Below are 19,755 nucleotides of genomic sequence, written 5' to 3'. Positions count from 1 at the left end.
CCCCTCAATTGAGCAGTGTTTTTAGCTGTTATATTCTGCTCTTCTGAGTTAAATATATCTTTTGTGGTTGACATAGGCTAAACGTCTGTTATATAGCCTATTAGTCAATTCTTTTTAAATTCTTGAGCCATGTATTTTATTTTACTCCATTATTCTAGTCAGTAAAATATAGCCTACTCAGTCGTTGTCATATATTGTCCTACTCAATAATACTCAATATTTGTATTTCAATATGTAAAGTCACATGCCCAATGGTGTTTTATTTTCTTTTTTCTAAATAACTTTTCTATTCCATTATTCTGGCCAGTAAAATATACGCAGTCTATTGACATGAACTAAACATTCCATTAAACTTAAATAATTAGATGACTTTTCTTGCCCTTTCTTTTTTCCTTCCATTTCTTTTTAATTTGTCATGCGAATGTAGAGAATATTGACCTTTCTTGTCTTAAGCGAATTTTCTTTTCTTTTCTTTTCAACTGAAGAGCGGCAGGACCGGCGCAAACGTATAACTTTGGACAATGTAGTTCACAAATAATAAATTCCCACACTGCTCCATTGCGAAGATCCTACAGTTCCCGGCATCCTTTGGAGCCGCGGTGGTCTGTTATTTTCCTGCACAGACGCGGCTAGTTCAAGTTGCCATAGCAGGGAGAAGCTGAGGGTTGTTCTTCTGTCAGATATTACTACACAAAGCGCAAAACCGATCTCTCTTTTGCGATATTTTTATGACAGCTGCGTGTATTGCCTCTGTTCTCGCTGAACATATGCAGTGTTTTGCAGTTTTACGGTATTGTTTCAGAGGTAAATTAGTTGGCTAACGTTGGGTTAGCTAGCTAACGTTCACAGTAGTTGCCACTTGTTGCTAGCCAGGAGGAACATCACTCACAACAATGCCCAGGACTGTGATTGATTGGGATGGGGGAAGTGTGAATTGTAGTGTTTTGCTGGTCAGATAGTTTTTGGTCTCCACTGGTTGTTAAGGTAACGATGACAAAGCTTCCATGGCTGTTTGCTCTAACAAAAATATCTATTGTAAGGAAAATTCATAACCATCCCACTTTGTTCGATAATCTGATTAACGTTACAATTCACAGTTAGCGTTTTAGCGCCGACGAAGCTATATGACTAATCGTCATATTTGCCCTAGTCAGCCGTTTTTCGTCGCCACTTCCGCAGACTTGTCCTAAACTATGGACACATCCAGCGAGTCGGATTCATACGACAGGGCACGGGAACACAGGCCTCGGGGGCGTGAAGCCCACCGCAGAGATGGTCGGGACAGGGGCAGAGCCAGTGGAAGTGGAGGTGATGAACGAGCAGCAGATATCTCCGAGAAGATCAGCACACTGGCTAACACTTTACAGGTACTATGCTGAGCCTCATGAGACAGATGCATCTGCAGATTTCATCCTGGTACAAATACTGAACATGTATCTATGTTTTGTAGCCTTACCATGTCACCAAGTCAAGTATTCTGGCTGTGCTAATACTGTCAGTTGCAGCACATCAGCTCTCATATACATTTATAGCACATTTTGTGTTTATTTTATGTTTATTTATAGTTTGTATTGGTTACTAAATTTATTGCAATATTTGTTTACTAATGGCTTATTTTCTTTGGTAGGACACCAGCAGAAACTTGACCAAAGTAGACCGGATGTTGGGCCATTACAGGGAGCATACGGATGATCAGGCTGAAGCTATGGCACTGGTGAGACACCTGTTCTGTTATCTATGTATTTACATCCTAAAAATACAGATGGTTTAACATTGTTTTTTCACATATGGCCATGTTTTTATGTCAGATTTGCTTCAAATGCATGTTGTTAAAGCACTAAAGCATTTATATGAATACTTGTATGGAACTATTTTGAATAAAATTAGTCAATCTTAAGGGAATGTTAGACAAAATGTCACTTTGTCTCCAGCGGATGTGGAAGAGGGGTTTGCTAGTTGAGTAAATTCACATCTTCATAATCATGACACTTCAAGGACAATAACATACCAATCTGAATGCCTAGCATACTGTTGAAGCTATCAAATACAGTCGATTATTGCATTGTTTATTCAGTACTCAGTATTCAGTGTTCAGTATTCATTTTGGGTCACTTTTTAATTCCTTTGACTCCTCCTCATTTACTTCTCTTCTCTCCAGTTCTCATCTTCAGGGGTGTGATTCTTTTATTTAGGAGCTGTATTATTTTCTGTTTTAATGGTCTGTTATTTTCCTTGGTTAGTCAGTCTTGTGTGCTTGTTTTTTTTTCTGCTCCAGCTCAGGGAAAACTTGGAGGAGTCAATCAGTCAGCTGCAGACACAGCGGCTAGGCAGATCCAATGGGACTCGGAGTGCTTCAGGTTCGGCCTCTACCCTGCATACTAGTGACTTGGAGGCTTGCTCAGGTTCAGGTATGGAGAGACAGAAAGGCTTTTGCTTACAGATGTATTCTGACTGAGGTTAGTTTTGGATAATTCTCAAAAAGATGAAACATACTGACAGATAACACAGAAATACAATACAGAGGTGAAAACAAAATCTAAAGACCACTTCAATTATTCATGTTTGTGTTTCCAACTTTAATTTATTAAGTAAATACAGTAGAATAATCTGCCCACTGCACATGATAATATAAAGCTCTTGCTTTATATTATTGTTTCCAAAAGCAGACACTTTATAACATCTTTACATCTGTGATTTCAGAAGGCCAGCGTTTCTACCCTACCTCCCCACTGAAGGACTACACAGGCACTGCAGCAAGGAGGAGGAGGTCTCAGTCTGCCGGTGTTCGCTTCAAGGATTCAAGCCTGACAGGAGAGGATGTAAGGAATGCTGATACCAACTACAAATCAGTGTTTCTTGTTACTTTGTGTAGTTTCAGAAATTTGCCACAAGAGGGCACAGTGAGTCAGCAACATATAAATAGAATTTGTCATGCTAATGTTGATGAGTAAAAAGGGGCTTGATTCAAATCAGATATTGTTCATGTTGATATTTTCCCTCTCAGTTGTCAATAGTGCATTCAGGAGTTCAGATGTAGTTTCGATGTATACTACTATTTATAATGGTTGCTATAAATGTGCATCTCTCATGGCTAGCTCTGCTTTGCTTTGCTTGTGTCTCAAGTTTTCTTCTCTGTATGTATTTGGTCCTGTCTCTCATAGATTCATTCTTTACACCAGTCCTTGAGAGATCTGCATTGTGACCAGCAGAGACTGTCTGATGACCTGGATAGAGAAATCCTCAGGAGGAATAGGTATCTGAGAGAGATCTGAACATTAAAAATAATAAACCAAGTTTTTTGTGTCCACACAGCAGTGGTTTGACACCAGCTTATCTTACCAGAGAAGTTGTTTTTAGAGCTGACTAACTCCTCCAAATAATGATTTTCATAGTTCTTTCACATAAATGGTCTCATTAGGCACAGAAAGAAATGCACCAATATTTTTGCCAATTTGTCACTGCCAGATTCGAAAAGCCTCAACACAGAAATCTAAAGTGGTGAGAATGGACATGCACAGTAAAATGTGTCAGATATTTTTGTTCAGTTGCCTTCCAAATGAAATCTTTTTAAAGCAGGCCCTCTTTTATTTATTTTGCACAGAATAAATCAGTGTTTAAAGGCTCCTCATCTCTTATAGTGAAACAGTAAATGATCTTTTCCTAAGTCTGCAAGCTGTTAAATTGAATTTAGGAGTAATTTTTTTTTGCTTCAACACCAGTTTTAGTGTTTGGATTAGGCTCTAGTAATTTAGGACACACTGATTTAGTACAACATACAAAGTGCGAGTGGACTCTTGCAGAGCTTCTTCTCACATCCGCCCAACTCTTAAAGGTCTTAAATAGGTCTTAAATAAATGCTTTCATTATAAGTCTTTGAAATCTCTTTGATGGGAAAGTGATAAGGTGTCAGACCTTTCTCTCAACATGCATTAAAATTTGACATTTTGAAGTTATTAAAAAATCCCTCCTTTCTAGTGCTGCCGACCAAATTAAATTGATCCACGGCCATATTTCAACATCTGAGGGTGCATAATTATTCTTAGTGGCGTCACATTATGCATTCACATTTTGATCAATGATGTCCTGGAATAGGATTTTTCAAAACTGTTGAGAACTTTGCTGTGCAAATATCTTCAGTCTGCTGGCTTTGTTTTTTATAGGTCTGATATTGACACGAGGCGTGCGATGGAGAGCCTCACAGATCACATGACAACTTCTCAGAGACAAGACTCAGTGAGTTGTGGCTGTGTATTTCACTACCAGTATTTCAAGTACGCTTTCTAGCCCTGTGAATGTGAGTGGAAAAGTGGACGCTTTCTGAGTTTAAGGACATCACATCACAATTATTCTTGGATGAAAGCTGCTGCACAAAGCATGGAAAATGCAAATGTTTTTGTTTTCTGAATAGAAAACAGCTATTGTCAGATAGCTTCCTCTTTTTGAACTGTAACTTCATAAAATTCTAACTTTAGCAAATGTTTTAAGTATAATTTTCAGGCACATGGTTCCTCACTGCACCATCGCTACTGTCACAAATATGCTGCTCCAAATAACAGCCAACATGTTTAATATTTTTTATCTTGTCTTGTCTGCATGTCTGCGGACGTGACAAGATAAAGGTATTAACTGTCTTATATAGGTGGATGTGATGCTTCCTGATTAGATGGGGAATTCTTGCATCACAAATGTAATACTTGCAGTCAGTTCTAAAAGATATTTTTGTCTCCCACCCTTTTAATTTCCTGTTGTCTCATTTATCATATCCTGCTGACATTCCTGCACTGGTGATGTTTGCGTGACCTGAGGCGTCCTCCCGTCTGACTGTCTGCAGGTGTCATCTCGCGTGGAGCGACGTCTGCAGGAGCTGGAGAGAGAGATGCACATGGAGCAGAGGAGCGTGGAGAGAGATAGAAGGCCTGAGCAGCGGGTAGCCATGTCTGACAAGCTGCAGGAGGTGACACTCCTCCCCACCACTCATCTGCTGCAATCCCTCCATCCCACACCTCCCTGTTGACACTCTCATGTTCTCTCACATTCAAAAAAACAAGCCAAAAATAATTTAGAGGCAACATGACTGCACATAATTTCAGTAGATACATGTGGACAGAGTAAGATGGAGCTTAACTTTATTTAACTTTTACCTATTTATTTATTGAGGACAACACACATTAACAGACACACAGAAGCATGTATGACAGTCAGACTTTTACAACAACAAATTACAACAAATACACACACTCCCACAAAAAGGGAATAAAGCAGGCACACAAGTATAATAGTCAGCAGCCAACATTAGACATTGCATGTAACGTGTGGACTCAAATACACTAGAAAGAAACTGATTAACAGAGCAGGATAAAAAAAAATCATATATCTTCCTGGCACTGTTGTGTCTCCAATACTCCAAATTTTCAGCTTTCTTGCAAATGTATTGTAGGTTGTTAAGTCTCTCAAATTAGTTAGAGTATTCCAGCCAAATGATGCCTGCAAAGAAAAGGCTCTGTCTGTACTCTTCTTTAAAAATTCAGTCAAAATTGAAGTAGCAAGACCATTAAGAATTTGGCTTGTATTTGACTTGTATTTTGTCCACGGTGGTTCCACAGGTCTGAGTCTGACAAGTCAAGAGGCATATAATATGAAGGAGAATCATTGCATTCGTAAATAACTTTAGTCGTGCTCTTTAATACATACTCTATGAATTCAGTTGAATTTTAAGTTTAAGCCTTCATAGCAGCATGGCTATGCAACGTTCACGGTCCCCAGAGGATGAAACCCGCTGACTTGTTATAGTCCTCTGATTTTTTTTGTCTTGTGTATCCTAACATGCTGAAATAAGGTAGACATTACCTGCTAAACACCAGAATGTAAACTTTCTTATAGTGAGCATGTACACACAAGTTATCATTTAGCACGAAGCACTGCCTTGACCAAGTACAGTCTCACAGGGTTTGTAACATGGCTGTAGACTCTTGTTTTTCAACATGAGAAATTTAACAGATACATTTAAGGGAGAAAAATTCAGCAGGACTTTGTGCCTACATAGGACTAGCAGAAGGATTACCTGCCTGTTGGTTATTCTTGAGTAATAATACAGACCATTGACACTTATACAATTTATAAAACCTCAATTTTCTTTAAAAAATCATAAGCTGCTCTGGCCGACAGTTTTAGTGTAAAAACATTAATGCAAGCTTGGTGGTGTTAAAGGATAAACGCTGAAACATTTTCAAGTGATCTCTGTAGAGCAGTTATTCCTCACCTTTTGAAAAAGAAGTCAGAAGAGATGTCAACTACAACCACTAACTGTAATTGGTGTGATTAGTAATCCACACAGTTCTCCACAATGAGATGTGATTTATTACTGTAGTGAAAAGTGTTTTTAAAATATATTTGAATACAGTCACAGGCATGCAAAAAAATTATTTCTGTACTTGCTGTATCTTACTGAAGGGCTTTCACTCTAATGTACTGTCGTCTATTGTTTGTGAAAGCAGGGTTCCCACTGTCTCACTTAGCCCTCTTGCTCTGCTTTATGAGACTGAAATACACAGGTAATTACTTTGATGCAGTGCAAAAGGTTGCTAAGCAGGCAACTGCAACTTTTCTGTATTTCATGGCAGATATTTTATATATCTATTTTTTTAGACATGCATTTGTCTAAAAGCGTTAATAGCTGAGAGAGCTCTGTCATTAGGTGCATTTTATTGATGTAGACTCATTGCTAGGTGCACTCAGTAGATGCTCACAGTCACAGCAAAGAACACATTATCTTGTATTATTGCTCTCCTACATTGCTACTTTCCATTTAGCCACACCAATCATCCATATTATACATTATCAGCGTAATGTTACATTTTTGAAATAACTGAAGCATTTTTTTTATTGGTTACTGGTGTGGAGGACAGTGTTTTTGTATAAGCTAATCAATGAGTCCTGGCATCAGTCTGTTTTCATCTCTCTTTCCTGCTGCATTTCATCATTAGACCACAGAGAGGCACTGTGTAGCTGTATCCAGACAGACAACCTTCTTGAACTACACTTTTCAAACCACTGTGTAATGATAGTAGCTACGGATTCATTTGCATCCCTCTCCTCTGTAGTGCCCTAATGGGACACCAGCAGAGCCCGGGGCGATGGGAAATAATGCATTTGTCCAAAAATTAAGGGTAAATAAACAAGCATGAGGAAATGAAGAGGAAAATAATCTCTTTTACTACTAAAGAGCAGGAGAGGAGGGAGAGCAGAGGGCACATTTATTCCCCACCGATGGGCCCGCTGTGATGTGAATCAAATAGATGATGAGTCACTTGGGTAGATGTTATTGCTAGCAGCCGGTAATTCATCACAACAGCCTGCTCAGAATGAGTGGGATTGAGTGGGATCTAAGCTCTTCTACAAATCCACCATGATGCCAGTATCTTGTTCCAAGAAGAGATGGGGTGATACTGTGATGTAATAGCACCTCTCATGTTGGATTCTTACAGTACTCAAATATGTGTGCCCTTACAATAAGACATGCTGTGCCCTGTATGTGATTTTGCTTGTGTTTTGTAGACTTCAGGTAGACGCCAAGTTCAATCCCATGAGAGAGAGGAGGCATTGACAACCAGGTTATTGAGGGCAGAGAGGGAGAAGTCAAAGGTGACTGACTTTTAGTCTTAAAGAGTTGTTTGTTTATAAAAGGACAAATCCTCTGTGATTTGTAAAGAACTGAATGTTATAAAGTTTGTTCTATATAAAAGTTCTTACCTCATTTTACTAGCATAATTTTACTGAAATTGGCTGCATAGGTAGTTAGGATTCACATTTTTACCAAGGCACTAAATATATCAAAACTTTTTAACTGAAAATTTAATTAAATTGCATAATGAAATTATAACATAATTATGCCTTAACTCAAATTGATTGTAGATGCTCCATACCTAATAATATACTGTTGGAGATGCTCACTCTGAATCTTTCAAGACATCACACCTCCTGCAGACTCCACATTAATTGAACACTTTTTCATTATGTGTTGTCCTGACATTCTTGTTGTTATGCTCTCCTCAGATGGAACAGGATTTGGAGAGGGCTAGAAGACGACTGGAACAGTCAGAGGATAGCAGAGAGTCACTCGTTCAACAGGTTTGTGGGTTTGCATATGCAGATTTACAGTAAACCCCCACGAGACAAAACATTAAGCTGTGAAGATACTTTTAAGAAAACTGCTGTGTTGTTTTCCCAGTTGTCAGACAGTCAGATGTCTTTCTCTCTCTGTCTGCTTACACGGCTGATGATCCCCAGGTGGAGGACATGCATGGTGAACTGCTGAGGATGAGGAAAGAGAAGACTGAACTTCAGAGGGCCCGGCTGGAGACTTCTCAGCCTGCTGCTCAGCCACATGGCAACCACACAGACAGGGAGGAGGGAAGAGGTGGACTGCGAGGGCCAGGTACTGAATTTAGGTCTGGACTCTGGAGGTAAGGGAAAGGAGCATAAAGAGGACAGAGAGGATTTGGATGTAGGTGAAATAGATAAAAAAGTTTGTTATGCCATCTCTTTAACCATAGAAATGGCTGGTAATATCATGTTACTTTTAAGTATCCATTTCTCCTCAAAGAAAATCTTCAGACATTACACATGCATTGCCAACTGCTGGATCAAAATACTTTGAAGACTGGGAAAATGGGTAAATGTAGGGCAATGGAAGTGAGCAGCCTGAGATCAGACACAGGGCCAACAAGGGTAAAGTCAGTGAGAGGACACATGGAGTGTTGGTGAGGGGACAGAAAATTGATTGGAGTATGGCACAAAAAGAGACGAGTAAAATAACGGCGAAGTTATGACCTTCAAAGCGGAGAAAATTGAGAGTAGATAAGAGAAAAGTATTGAAAATTTTACCTTTCTGTGCCTTTCTTTTTTTTTAATGGTATCGATTTTAGGGCAGATTTTAGGGTGGACCTTAAAAAGCAGCTTGAAAGTGGCAGGTTCTGATAAGTGTGTCTTAAGTTGTGTAGTTTTTCAAAATGGGATATTTCAATAGGGATTTTCAGATGATTTAAGTTATTTGTTTACATCTGAATTTCACATAAAAGGTGATTGATTTTTTCACGATAAACTCATTAAATCACCTTGATTCACTCTTATTATCACTTCATATTTATTCTGTTCACGTTTATCAACTCTTGGTCTGCCCCAAGTGACCAAGAATAGTGATTGACAGTAAACCATGCAAATGTGCTTCCAAAATAGTGGGTAAAAAGGTAAACAAAAATTCAGCGTAAGGTTGTAAATAATTCTGAATTGAAATCCACTTAAATATTTATCTTACTCAAATATTTTTCTCTGGGCTTCATTTTTTTAAAAGAATTTATTCCTCTTGTTCCCTAACATTATTTTCCTCTAGGTTCTTGTTGCTATGTATTCTACTTTTCTTGTCTCCACCTGCAGTAATCAGTTTCAACAACAATTTGATTATATGCCTGTGTGCATGCGTGTGTGCTTATGTGTCCACGTGTGTGTATGTGTGCGTGTGTCTGTCTGTGTGTGTGTGTGTGTGTGTGTGTGTGTGTGTGTGTGTGTGCGTGCGCATGCATTAGATCGTTTAGACCTAGAAAAAGAAGTGGCAGAACTGCGAGTCCAGCTGTGTAAGGCTTCTGTCCTGGGTGAGGTTGAAGAACTGAAGAGGACTTTGGAACGCAAGGAGAAGGAGAGGGTCCAGCTCAGCTTACAGGTGGAGGTGCGTGTGACACTGCATATTACTAACTTGTAACACTGATGGTTTAGAGAAGACATTGCATTCCTTTCCTTAGTCATTCATTTGGCTGTCTTTGCAGTATAAAGAAATAAATGAAACACTGAGGATCTCTCAGCTGGAGTGCAAATGAACACAACACAAACATGCTTTTGACTTTGGCCATGCTGGTGTCTCCACCCTTAGCAGAGTTATTTCAGTTTGTAGGGTGCCTCTCATCCATGGTCGCATCCTCCTGCCAACTCCATGCCACTTGATCCTCTTAAAATTGTCAGATGAAGTGACAGTTGGAATAGGAGATCAGAAGTCAACCAGCAGTCGTTTATCCTTCTCAAACTGGTGCGATGTGTCACTTCCATCACTGTAACAAGACTTAAAAAAAAAAAAGAGAAAAACACATCCCCTTGCTAAGCAGGGCTATTCAAGGCTATGGTGGGTATCAATAAAATGTTAGTAGGAATTGCTGCACTTTAAGCTCTGGCACATTCCTTTAATCTCTGATGTTTCCCTTACTGAAAATGTGTTTAAACTCCCACGCTTCTCCTATTGCCGAGTAGGTGTTAAAAGATGAAGTGGGTGTTTGCATGTATCACCTGGGGCGTCTCTTATGGTTTTTATGTCTAGATCAAAATAGACGTCTGAAATGTTTCATTTTAACGGTAAATGAGCAAAAATGAAGTATAATGAGGAGAATGGGGTGGAAGATTCATTTTCTCAGTGACTGAATTTCTATACAGTCTGATAGGTCTATAACTAATCGGCCTATGACTAATTACTCCTAACTGACAGTCTTCAGTATAAATGCCTAAATGGCACCAGAGTAACCTTATTTGCCCTTAGTTTAGACTTCAGTCACACTTGAAATTTCAAAGTGATTGTGATTTTCTTGTGGATATGAAGTTTCTTTTTTTTTTTTTTTTTTTTTTTTACTTTTCCCTAGCTTCCATTGCCCTAAACCCATCCCTCCATACCTCAGTGTGTCCCTTTTTCTGTCTTTTTTCTTCCCAGTTAGCTGTAGCACTCACACAAGCACGTGTATACACAAACACACACACACACACACACACACACACATCCTTGATCTTTCTCTTTTCTATATACCAGGAATTGTCATCAGACCTGGCACGGCGGGAGCAACAGCAGCTACGAATGCTGGAACAGTTGAGAGAGATACAGGTATTTTCATTGGTTACTGCATCACTGGTAATTTAAATCAAAGGCTCAACACAAGGGGTGCTTTTACTAGTGGTAATTTAAATTAGAAACATGCTGTGTTTAGTGGCTTGTCTGGGCCTCAACTTCACAAAATTACACTGTAAAGAATTATGAAAAACTAAAGTGCTCATAATGAGATCCTTCAGAGTTAGCCCCATGAGACATTTTAGGATCCACCCCATGGTTTAAAAACACTGCTTCAGATTATAAAGAATGAAGGTACACTTGATTCATAAATTCACTCATCCTTTCAGAGCCGAGGACAGGCGGAGAGGAGGGAGACCGAGGCATTACTCCAAGAGAGCACAAGGAGTAGAGATGAATTGAAGACCAGGGCCCAGGAGGCTGTGCGTCAGTGGAGGGCAAAGTGCAAGAGACTGCAGAACGAGCTGGAGGAGGCGCGGGCCCAGGCCCAGTTTCATACTGACAAGTCCATGCAGGTCAGTTTAGGCAGATGCATTCGTTGCATGAGTTTCGACACCACAGCCTACAGTAGCAGCTGCGACTAAGTAACTGCTGATCCTTATAATGTTGGCTGTGTTTCCACATTGAAAAAATCCATCTCAACAACTCACTGTTAGCTCTACAGGGGAATTTTACATGTGAATTTTACTTTACTTGTCAAAAAAAAGTACTGCTTAGCCTGTGAAAACACACCTGATGAAGTCAGCGGTGTTATCTCAACTTGGGAGGTGTTTTTTTAGCAGGAGGCCTGTGTTACAGTCTAGATATGTGGAGCTTTTCCTACTTTTTTTTTTACCTATCTCTTGTGAGTCCTCTAGATTTCACGGAGTGCCTCTTTAAAGCAACATTTTGCATCTGCTTATATGAATTTCTGAGTTTATGGTAGGTATAGCCTATGAAAACTAAAACCACTTTAGCATCAGTGATATTTTTCTGTTTAAAAAGTGTCAATATACATTGTGTGTAAAGCACTTGATGGAAAAGCCTCTGAACAGCCTGCATGAAAAATGTGCAAGCACATGGTGTTTTGCTCGTTCCTTAACAATATACAATGAACAAACTTATACATTTGATAACAAGCATGCAGAACTGTGTACATTAGTTGGAGTTTAACTGTCACTGTGTCTGTGCCTACTGTAGTCAAAATACCATCTGCTTTCTTGTTTCTTTTGGGAGTACTCTCTCTTTTGGCTTGTCTCTAACAAAGTGAAAGCTCTTAGTTTTTGCCCACTTGCAACAGAATTCAAAAGTTATTGACTAGATATCAGTTGGCACTGCTGAGCAACTGCAGCACAAATGAGAGTCAACTCTACTCATGGGCTTGCGGCAGCTCTGTCTTAAATGTTCCTCCCCAGTGTTGCTGCTGCTGCTGGGTGGACTAGCAGTGAACCATCTGGCTGCAGCTATTAGCAACAACTGAGTCTCTGACTCTCTTTGTTGCATTTTCTTAGCAGCGGACTCCTGATTAAGTGCTCTGACTCTGACATTATGTTCTAAAAAGTGAAATAATCAACAATATCTGTACTGAAATGCATTTCTCAACTCTGGCAGTAAACTTTGTAGTGCCACCCCAGGCAGCAAGGAGAAAACAAAACTTATGTCAGCTAAGCTCTGCCTTTAGTTGTGCAACTCACTGACATCAGAACACATTCAGTTCATGGTGGAGTGTTGCTACAACTGTCTGAGTGATATACAATATTGGAACCTGGCTGTACAAATTACACACCACAAAGATGTCCTCTCTGTAACTGAGATGTCATACTTCAAATGTTTTTAGCAGCTCTTTGTTTTTAAGCAGCGGTCTTCCCTTGTTTCATTTACAGTATGGTGATATCCTCCATACCATGCAGGTTTAGATGTCTATTTTCAGTCTGTTATTTCAGAAATAAATCAACACCCTCATATCACTAGGGAAATACAGTTGAAATATTTATGAATTTTTCTGGTCCAAGGCCTCCATTACCTTTCATAGTTGAAATGGACTGGAAAATCAGCAAAGACAGCACCTTCTATACCTTTGATATAATGATTGGGAAGGGGCAATATTAATACACCTTTGCAATCCCTATTGGATATCACATAGCAGTCCTCTTAATGATGAAGAGAAGGAAGGTAGTCTTAACTTAGCTAAAGGGCTTTGTATCAAACTCCTGAATAATGTATTTTAACTTAATAATAATATAACCAAACATGAAGTCAAGTAGTTTGAGTACCTTTGCATTTTATGTTTCAGCAGTTGTGCTTAGTTGAATAATTAACGCCTGACTATTATTATTAGCTTGAAAGTCACCCCTTAGTGATTTCCATCCCATTTGAACTGAGTGAGTCACCTCCAAACTCACAGTCAGCAGGCTCGCGCCTCATCGACAGACAGACAGACTCCCACCTGGCATACTCGACGTGATGCGAATTAATTACAAAATCATTTCTGCCCCCTTAATGAATTAGGGGAGAGAATCAAGTGCTCAATTAAATGATTAGGTTCTGAGCTACAGCAAAGTCTTTGCAAATTCCAGTCAAAGCCAGAGTATTAGGAGCAATCTGCTTTGAGCAGACCTGACCATTGTCCCTTATCAGAGAGCTGAGTGCTAGCATTTTCCTATCAGTGCAAGAGCTGGTACTGCATGTGTTTCTCTCCCTCTGTCTCTCTGTCACTCTTTCTCTTGCACTCATCATTATTGTTAGAGCTCCTCTTTGTACACCATCTTCCTCCTCCTTTTCATTTGTCATTCTTCATTTCCCTCCCTCTCTCGCTCTCCCTCTCCCCAACTCTGGTGCTCTCTCTTTCTCCCTTCAGGCAACCAGGGAAAAGGAGAGCTCTCAGGCCCAGCTGAAGGCGCTGAGCCAGCAGGCTGAGGCAGCCCGCAGGGAGCTCGCTGAAATCCTAGGCCGTTTGGCCCAGCGCGAGGAAGAACTCCACCGCAAGGACGTGGAACTGTCCGAGACCCGCCAGCGCCAGTTGTCACTAGAGCAGGAAATCCGTGAGGTGTGGGGTTTAACATCCAGAAAAAGAATTTCTCTTTCAGATCACTAGGGACATAAAAAAATGACACATTTATAGGACCATAGACTGTGGGTCAGGTTTTCACTGAACAATGTGCCTCTAGTGATTTTTTTATTGTTCTTTATATTTGAATCTGTCAGCCTTACTGATTCAAGACCAGTTTACCTCAGCTTTTCAAAAATGACATTAGCACAGAGGTTGAATTGAACAGTGTTCTGCCACCATGAAGTATGCTATTTTGATGGATGTAATCTATTTGAAAGTAATCAGCAAGCTCTGAAGTTGTGCCATTGAAATTGTGTCAGGATATACTGTGTGTCAGTTCCTCTCCCTGAAATGCTTGTTGGTTACAAGCACATTAAACTTCTTGCATAAATCCAAGTCTAACCACAGACATGGCTTAAATTTGTAGATGAATGTATCTTATTCAGATTGAAGTGTTGTTTAAGTGAAAAAGGAATTTGTAACATAAACCTTAGCTAATGAGTCATTCGAGAGCTTTGATGAGATTCTAATGGTGCTCCCAACCCTAGGTAAGGGAGACCTCAGCTGCCCTTGAGGAAGAGACTAAGCATCAGGCTGGCATCCAAGCAAGACTAAGGGAAGAGAACCAGAGGCTGGAGGAACGAGCTGACACCCAAGCCCGTCGTTGTCAAAGAGAGCAGGACACACAGGCAGAGCTCCAGGCCACCCTGAAGCAGATGACCTCAGCCCGTACCCAGCTAGCTCAGCGGTTGGCTGAGGAGGAGAGCTCCAGGAAGGAGCTCCAGAAGAGTGCCTCAGAACTACAGGCTAAGCTGACAGCAGTGCAGGGGGAGCGCAATGCACTGGGGCAACAGCTGCAGCTTGAGAGAGAGGTTCATCAGAAGGAACTGGACAGCATGAAAGAAAAGACAGAAGACAGCAGGATAAAGAAGGATCGTGAAATGCAGGATGCACTAAAGCTCTGCCGTCAGGAGCGAGATGAAATGCAGGCACACTTAAAGGAGATTAAGGTTGGTCCTTTTTATGAATATGTAAAAAAAAATTTTTCCATAAAGGAAATGTACAGTCTAAATGCACATGAAGGCCTCTCTAAAAAGCAGTGCTGAGCTCCAGATAATGTATCAGATGCACCACACACTCTTAATTTGTCAAATCTTTTGAGATGTCAAGGTCATACGCCAACCAAAGAAATTTCTTTTCTTTGCACCTAGGCATGGATCACAGAGTGCCACACTCGAATTGACATTTAGAGTATCATTGGCACACACTTCAAATTCAGCGCAGGGTAACATGCCTCAGCCACTAAACATCTGGCATATTTCCGACTCAGCGAGACACAGACAAAATTCTCATTTAGAGTAATTTTCCTCATTGGCCGGGGCTCTGTCCTCTGAGTACGGGTGAATCGAGGATAGCTGAGCTCTTAATGGTGTGTGGTGCCCTGTGGATCCTCACGGCCATTCCAAAGCTCCAAGCGTGAATATTTAAAAACCCAGATATCAGACCTCAGAAGTCTCATCAAGGCAGTGCTGGAGATAGGGGACTCCTCTTGATTTACTCCCACATCACCATACCCCCATGATGAGTCCTCGTGGGTACATTGTTTCTTAAGGGGCATGGTCTTCTCTGATATGGTTGAGTTTAGCCCATTAGCTGTGCTGAATGGCATTAATATCTGACATAGCTCATTGTAATGGTGTCATTTCTGAGTGCAGTGAGGACAAGGGCGTTTGCTAGAGTGTTTTTAAGTACTGGCCTACGGGTGCTGCAGATGTCCCTAAGAAGCCCACCCAATATTCATAGAGCATAGCCAGAGGCCTATATTACGATTTTGATACAGTCAACTGTCAGAAAAAGCTTAAAATATTCTTATTTTCTTGTCCTTGTCCTCTCACTCTTGATTTCCCCTCCACTCTATCTTCCCTCTCGCCGTCTCTCTCTGTCTTAATCCCTCTCTTACTGCCTCCCTCCAGTTCTAATTTTGCGTTTTCCATTTGTTTTTCTCCCTTCTCACTCCAAGCAGTTCTGTTTTTTCATTTTTTCTTTGTTTGTGTCACTCCTTACACTCCAAGTACTCAGTCATTGTTCTTTCCACTTTACTATATCTTGAGCTCAGTGAGATAATATGATCATTGTAGATAGAAAGCTCTAATGTCTGAGCTGGATTTGCCTTTGCAAACCTGAGACATGCACCAAAGACTTAGACAATGATCTCAGAGATCCGGCAGTGGTATTTACCTATATTCTATGATTTATGCAACACAGGATGTCACATCAGAGGTTACTGAGAATTCACCCAGTGCCTAACAGAAGTGACTTAAGATCAAGTATATGTGTATATATGATCCACGAAGCAGCACTTATGTGAATGAAATGGCAACTTTGAAAACTTTTTTACACTATTTACTTATAATCCCAGTATATTTTGGAGCAGATAAACCACCCATCCTTATTATCTCAAGTTATTGCCTGTGTACCATGGCCTTTAACACAGCCACTCTCTACTAGGCAGACGCAGCGTCAGACAAGGAGCTGTGTGGGGTGCTGCGCATCAAGTTGGACAGGATGAAGGATGAGTGTGATAAGCTGGCAGCACAGCTGAGCACAAAAGATGAGACACATGCACTTCTCCACAGAAAGTACCATCTACTCAAACAGGAACTGGATGACAAAGTAAGCCCTGCCTCCTTGCTGTGGTTTTCAAACATAGTTCCTAATATCAGATGACATAAAACATCCAATAACTGCAGCGTATCCATTGTCATGTCAGTGAAATACATCTGTTCTCAGCAGAAGTTATGAAATATTTGTGCTGATTCTAACTAATTGTGAAAGAAGTCCAAGGACATTAAAATGAAAGAAATATAAATGGTAAGACAAACTGTACAGTGTTCGTGCCATCAGGGGCTGTTATAGTACCAGTTTTGTCAGCAGCTTGCTCTCTACTGAATGTGCAGGTTTAACTCTGACATCTTATTTAATTTATAAAGAAACACATTTTGTTATGTTAAAATGACCAGATAATGCATCTCTTGTCTTGAGGACTGTCTATTCATACAACACTCAGAAAGGTGTTTGTTTCATCTTTGTTAATTTTTTTAAATACATTTTTATTTGAAATTATTATTATTTTGATTTAAATTACCAGAGCAAAAATCTCCTTTGCTGGATCAAATATATCTGCAACAGGAAGCAACAAAAACAAATGCAAACATTACTTCCTTTCCACACTGGCATTAAGATCTAGGATTTCTGGTACAGTCATGTGATCATATAAACCTGAGAACCTGAGGTTTGAAAGGTCAAGTGGTGCCAAATCAGCACTATTCTCAGCGGGCCTTTATCAATACGTCCTCCAGTGTTTTACAACAGCAGATGAAGTATTGAATCCCTATTCACCTCTCTGACAGGCCTCTGATAATTTGTATTGGCTCTTTGAGGGGATCCATGTATTGATTTGAAATCGGGTGAATGGAGAAAAAGGGTCTCTTATTAATGTAGCATGGGTGGTTTATTATCCCAGGGACAGGGTAATGATTCACTGTCCCTGGACAGCACTGATCAGTTGGTTCCTGTGCCTTGGACATATCAATTGACTGTGTCCTGGTAGAGATCCTGAAACTATTGACAGTGCCGGACAGAGAAGGACACTTAACTAGACTGGTTTGTGTGAGAGGAAACTGAATTGGCTCTCTGATGCCCAAGGTTATCTGTTTTATTGAGTAAACTATAATCATCACAAGTTATATTTAAGCAAACCTTGTTGTGCTTACTCTAGTGACTAGAGTCTAGTCATTCAGAAAATCTGCTGTAAATGAATGTCCTCCAAATCCAAATGACATAACTAAAAACAAGAGAAAATGTTTGCTAATTTGCATTCACTACAGACCTCTCAGCTCTGGGCCGTCTTCCACAGGTCAGGTCAGGTGAGCGGAGACATGCTTTGGAGTCAGAGCTGGAAGAAAAAGTGTTGCGGATGGAAGCAGAGCAAGAGGAAATCCTTACCTCTATGGGCGAGGAGCTAGATGCAGCCTGCCGCAGCCTGGCTAAGAATGGTGAAGACAAACTACAGGTATTTAATTTTATTACATTATGTTATATATAACATGTCAAGCAAACAATTGCCTGTTAACACAACCAGCAGACATAAGACAGTTGTGGCACAGGAGGTAGAGCAGGTTGCCTACTAATCAGAAAGTCAGTGGTTTGATCCCCAGCTCCTCTAGTCCATGTATGGAAGTATCCTTGGGCAAGATACTGAGCCCCCAGTTGCATCAGTCTGAGTGTATGTGTTAGATCTCTGTGTGAATGAGTGAATGTGACCTGTTGTGTAAAGTGCTTTGAATAGTCCATTGCAGTCCATTTACCATTTACTTGCTGTTTAGCTTTAGTCGTCTACAAACTCCTGGTTTACTCTGTGGTCAACTTTTCAAAGCTCTCCTTTGTTTACTGCAGCTTTTTGTTGGTTCACAACTGTGTTGCGCCACTGTACATTCTGATAAATGCTGTTTTTGCTTATTGTCTGGATTTTGCATCAAAATATTTTCTCATCTCATTGTGCTGTTTGCTCTTCCTGTCCTTACTTATGGCCATTTAATGGTTTCAAAGTTAATTGTTAAAATAGTTACTGCATGCCAATTTTTCCACTATTGCTAATGTCAACTATTGCTAATGTTCCATCCCAGAGCCACAGGGGTCTATTCTTGGTCCATTCCCATTCCCATTCCCATTATACTTAAATAACATTATTCTTTGTAATCAGTACCTTTATGTCCATTTTCATGCAGATGATAAAATTATACATGCCTGGTCTCCTCCTCTACTCACTCTCTAAATCATCATTATCATTTGTCTGTCCTTTGACTCTGCTTTGCTAATGATCACCTCTTAATCATAGACTTGTTTTAGATGCAGATACATAAGACTGCTTTAAAACTTTAAATGGTACCCATATCAATATTTTAGCCATAGCTCTTTGTTGATTCGTGGTTGTCTGTTTTTTAATGCTGGCTGTCTGATGTTTGCTGAATGTTTCTTGTTCACAGGTGTCTTGAAAAATAGATCTCAATCTCAACAAGGCTACATGATTAGATAAAGTTTAGAATGAAAAGCCTATTATGAACAGTAAAGTTTCTATGGTGCCTACTGAAAAACACTGATATTTTGACATGTTATACCCACATTTTTGTAAAATACTAATACCACACTGTACACACACCTACTCCCCTCAACACACTTGAAGCTAGTTTTCCTCTGCTGCTCCAGGTTAATGAACCCAGGCAGCTCTTATCTGCTGTTATAGATTTCCCAATCTGGTCCAGCAGCGCAACAGCCAGACATGTGAGCCAACGCCTCGCCTCATCTGTAATCTGTCATGTTGAAAAGAAGTCAAACTTACTAGTGATTGGCCTAATGAAGGAAATCAATTACAGTTAAGGGGTGTATTAGGTTTCAGTTACCTTGTGATTCTCTCCTTTCTTATTTATCTTTAAGGGCACCAGTGAAAGCAGTTGTAGGACAGAACAGTGTTAGTTGAAAGTTAAAGAAAAACTTTTTAGGAGCAGTGTGCTGTCATACACTAACTAGATTGTCAAGGAAGATTTTGAAGTGAAATTGCTTTCTTAGCAACAGGTGTTGTTTGTTTGTGTGTGTGTGTGTGTGTGTGTGTGTTTTTTTACTTGAATATGTTCATTTCTGTCCTCTCTCACTTGTGATCTACTTCCTGTGCACATCTTTTTCTCTTTGGGGCACAGCTTGCTCAAGTGTGTGCCCACCATGTAACAGCATAATTCTGTGTTTGAATCAAGCCTGGAACATTTGTCATTTTATGTCATTTCTCCGTGGACTTGCC

The 19,755-nt window shown here is 40.1% G+C and overlaps 1 protein-coding gene across 4 annotated transcripts in view; it reads left to right on the top strand.

The window, feature by feature from the left end:
- Nucleotides 1–604: 604 nt before the first annotated feature.
- LOC108895838 (centrosomal protein of 128 kDa) overlaps nt 605–19,755 on the top strand; it is a 34,614-nt gene continuing 15,463 nt past the window's right edge. Inside the window, exons 1-18 of one of the 4 annotated variants that reach the window (XM_018694780.2) lie at nt 605–804; nt 1,180–1,367; nt 1,628–1,714; nt 2,276–2,408; nt 2,701–2,819; nt 3,162–3,253; nt 4,161–4,233; nt 4,832–4,954; nt 7,555–7,641; nt 8,053–8,127; nt 8,287–8,434; nt 9,582–9,721; nt 10,841–10,912; nt 11,206–11,391; nt 13,713–13,901; nt 14,453–14,914; nt 16,413–16,577; nt 17,821–17,976. In XM_018694780.2, the coding sequence (XP_018550296.1) occupies nt 1,194–1,367; nt 1,628–1,714; nt 2,276–2,408; nt 2,701–2,819; nt 3,162–3,253; nt 4,161–4,233; nt 4,832–4,954; nt 7,555–7,641; nt 8,053–8,127; nt 8,287–8,434; nt 9,582–9,721; nt 10,841–10,912; nt 11,206–11,391; nt 13,713–13,901; nt 14,453–14,914; nt 16,413–16,577; nt 17,821–17,976 (2,481 nt within the window). In that variant the 5' untranslated portion in view covers nt 605–804; nt 1,180–1,193. Of the gene's footprint in view, nt 1,368–1,627; nt 1,715–2,275; nt 2,409–2,700; nt 2,820–3,161; nt 3,254–4,160; nt 4,234–4,831; nt 4,955–7,554; nt 7,642–8,052; nt 8,128–8,286; nt 8,435–9,581; nt 9,722–10,840; nt 10,913–11,205; nt 11,392–13,712; nt 13,902–14,452; nt 14,915–16,412; nt 16,578–17,820; nt 17,977–19,755 lie in introns of all 4 variants that reach the window. The other 3 variants (XM_018694779.2, XM_018694782.2, XM_018694783.2) reach the window with 3 other exon arrangements.

The sequence above is a fragment of the Lates calcarifer genome, linkage group LG7_1 (assembly GCF_001640805.2).
Source record: "Lates calcarifer isolate ASB-BC8 linkage group LG7_1, TLL_Latcal_v3, whole genome shotgun sequence".
NCBI classification, from domain to species: domain Eukaryota; kingdom Metazoa; phylum Chordata; class Actinopteri; family Centropomidae; genus Lates; species Lates calcarifer.
Note: the sequence above shows the minus strand (reverse complement) of the source record. Positions and strands in the feature narration are given on the sequence as shown.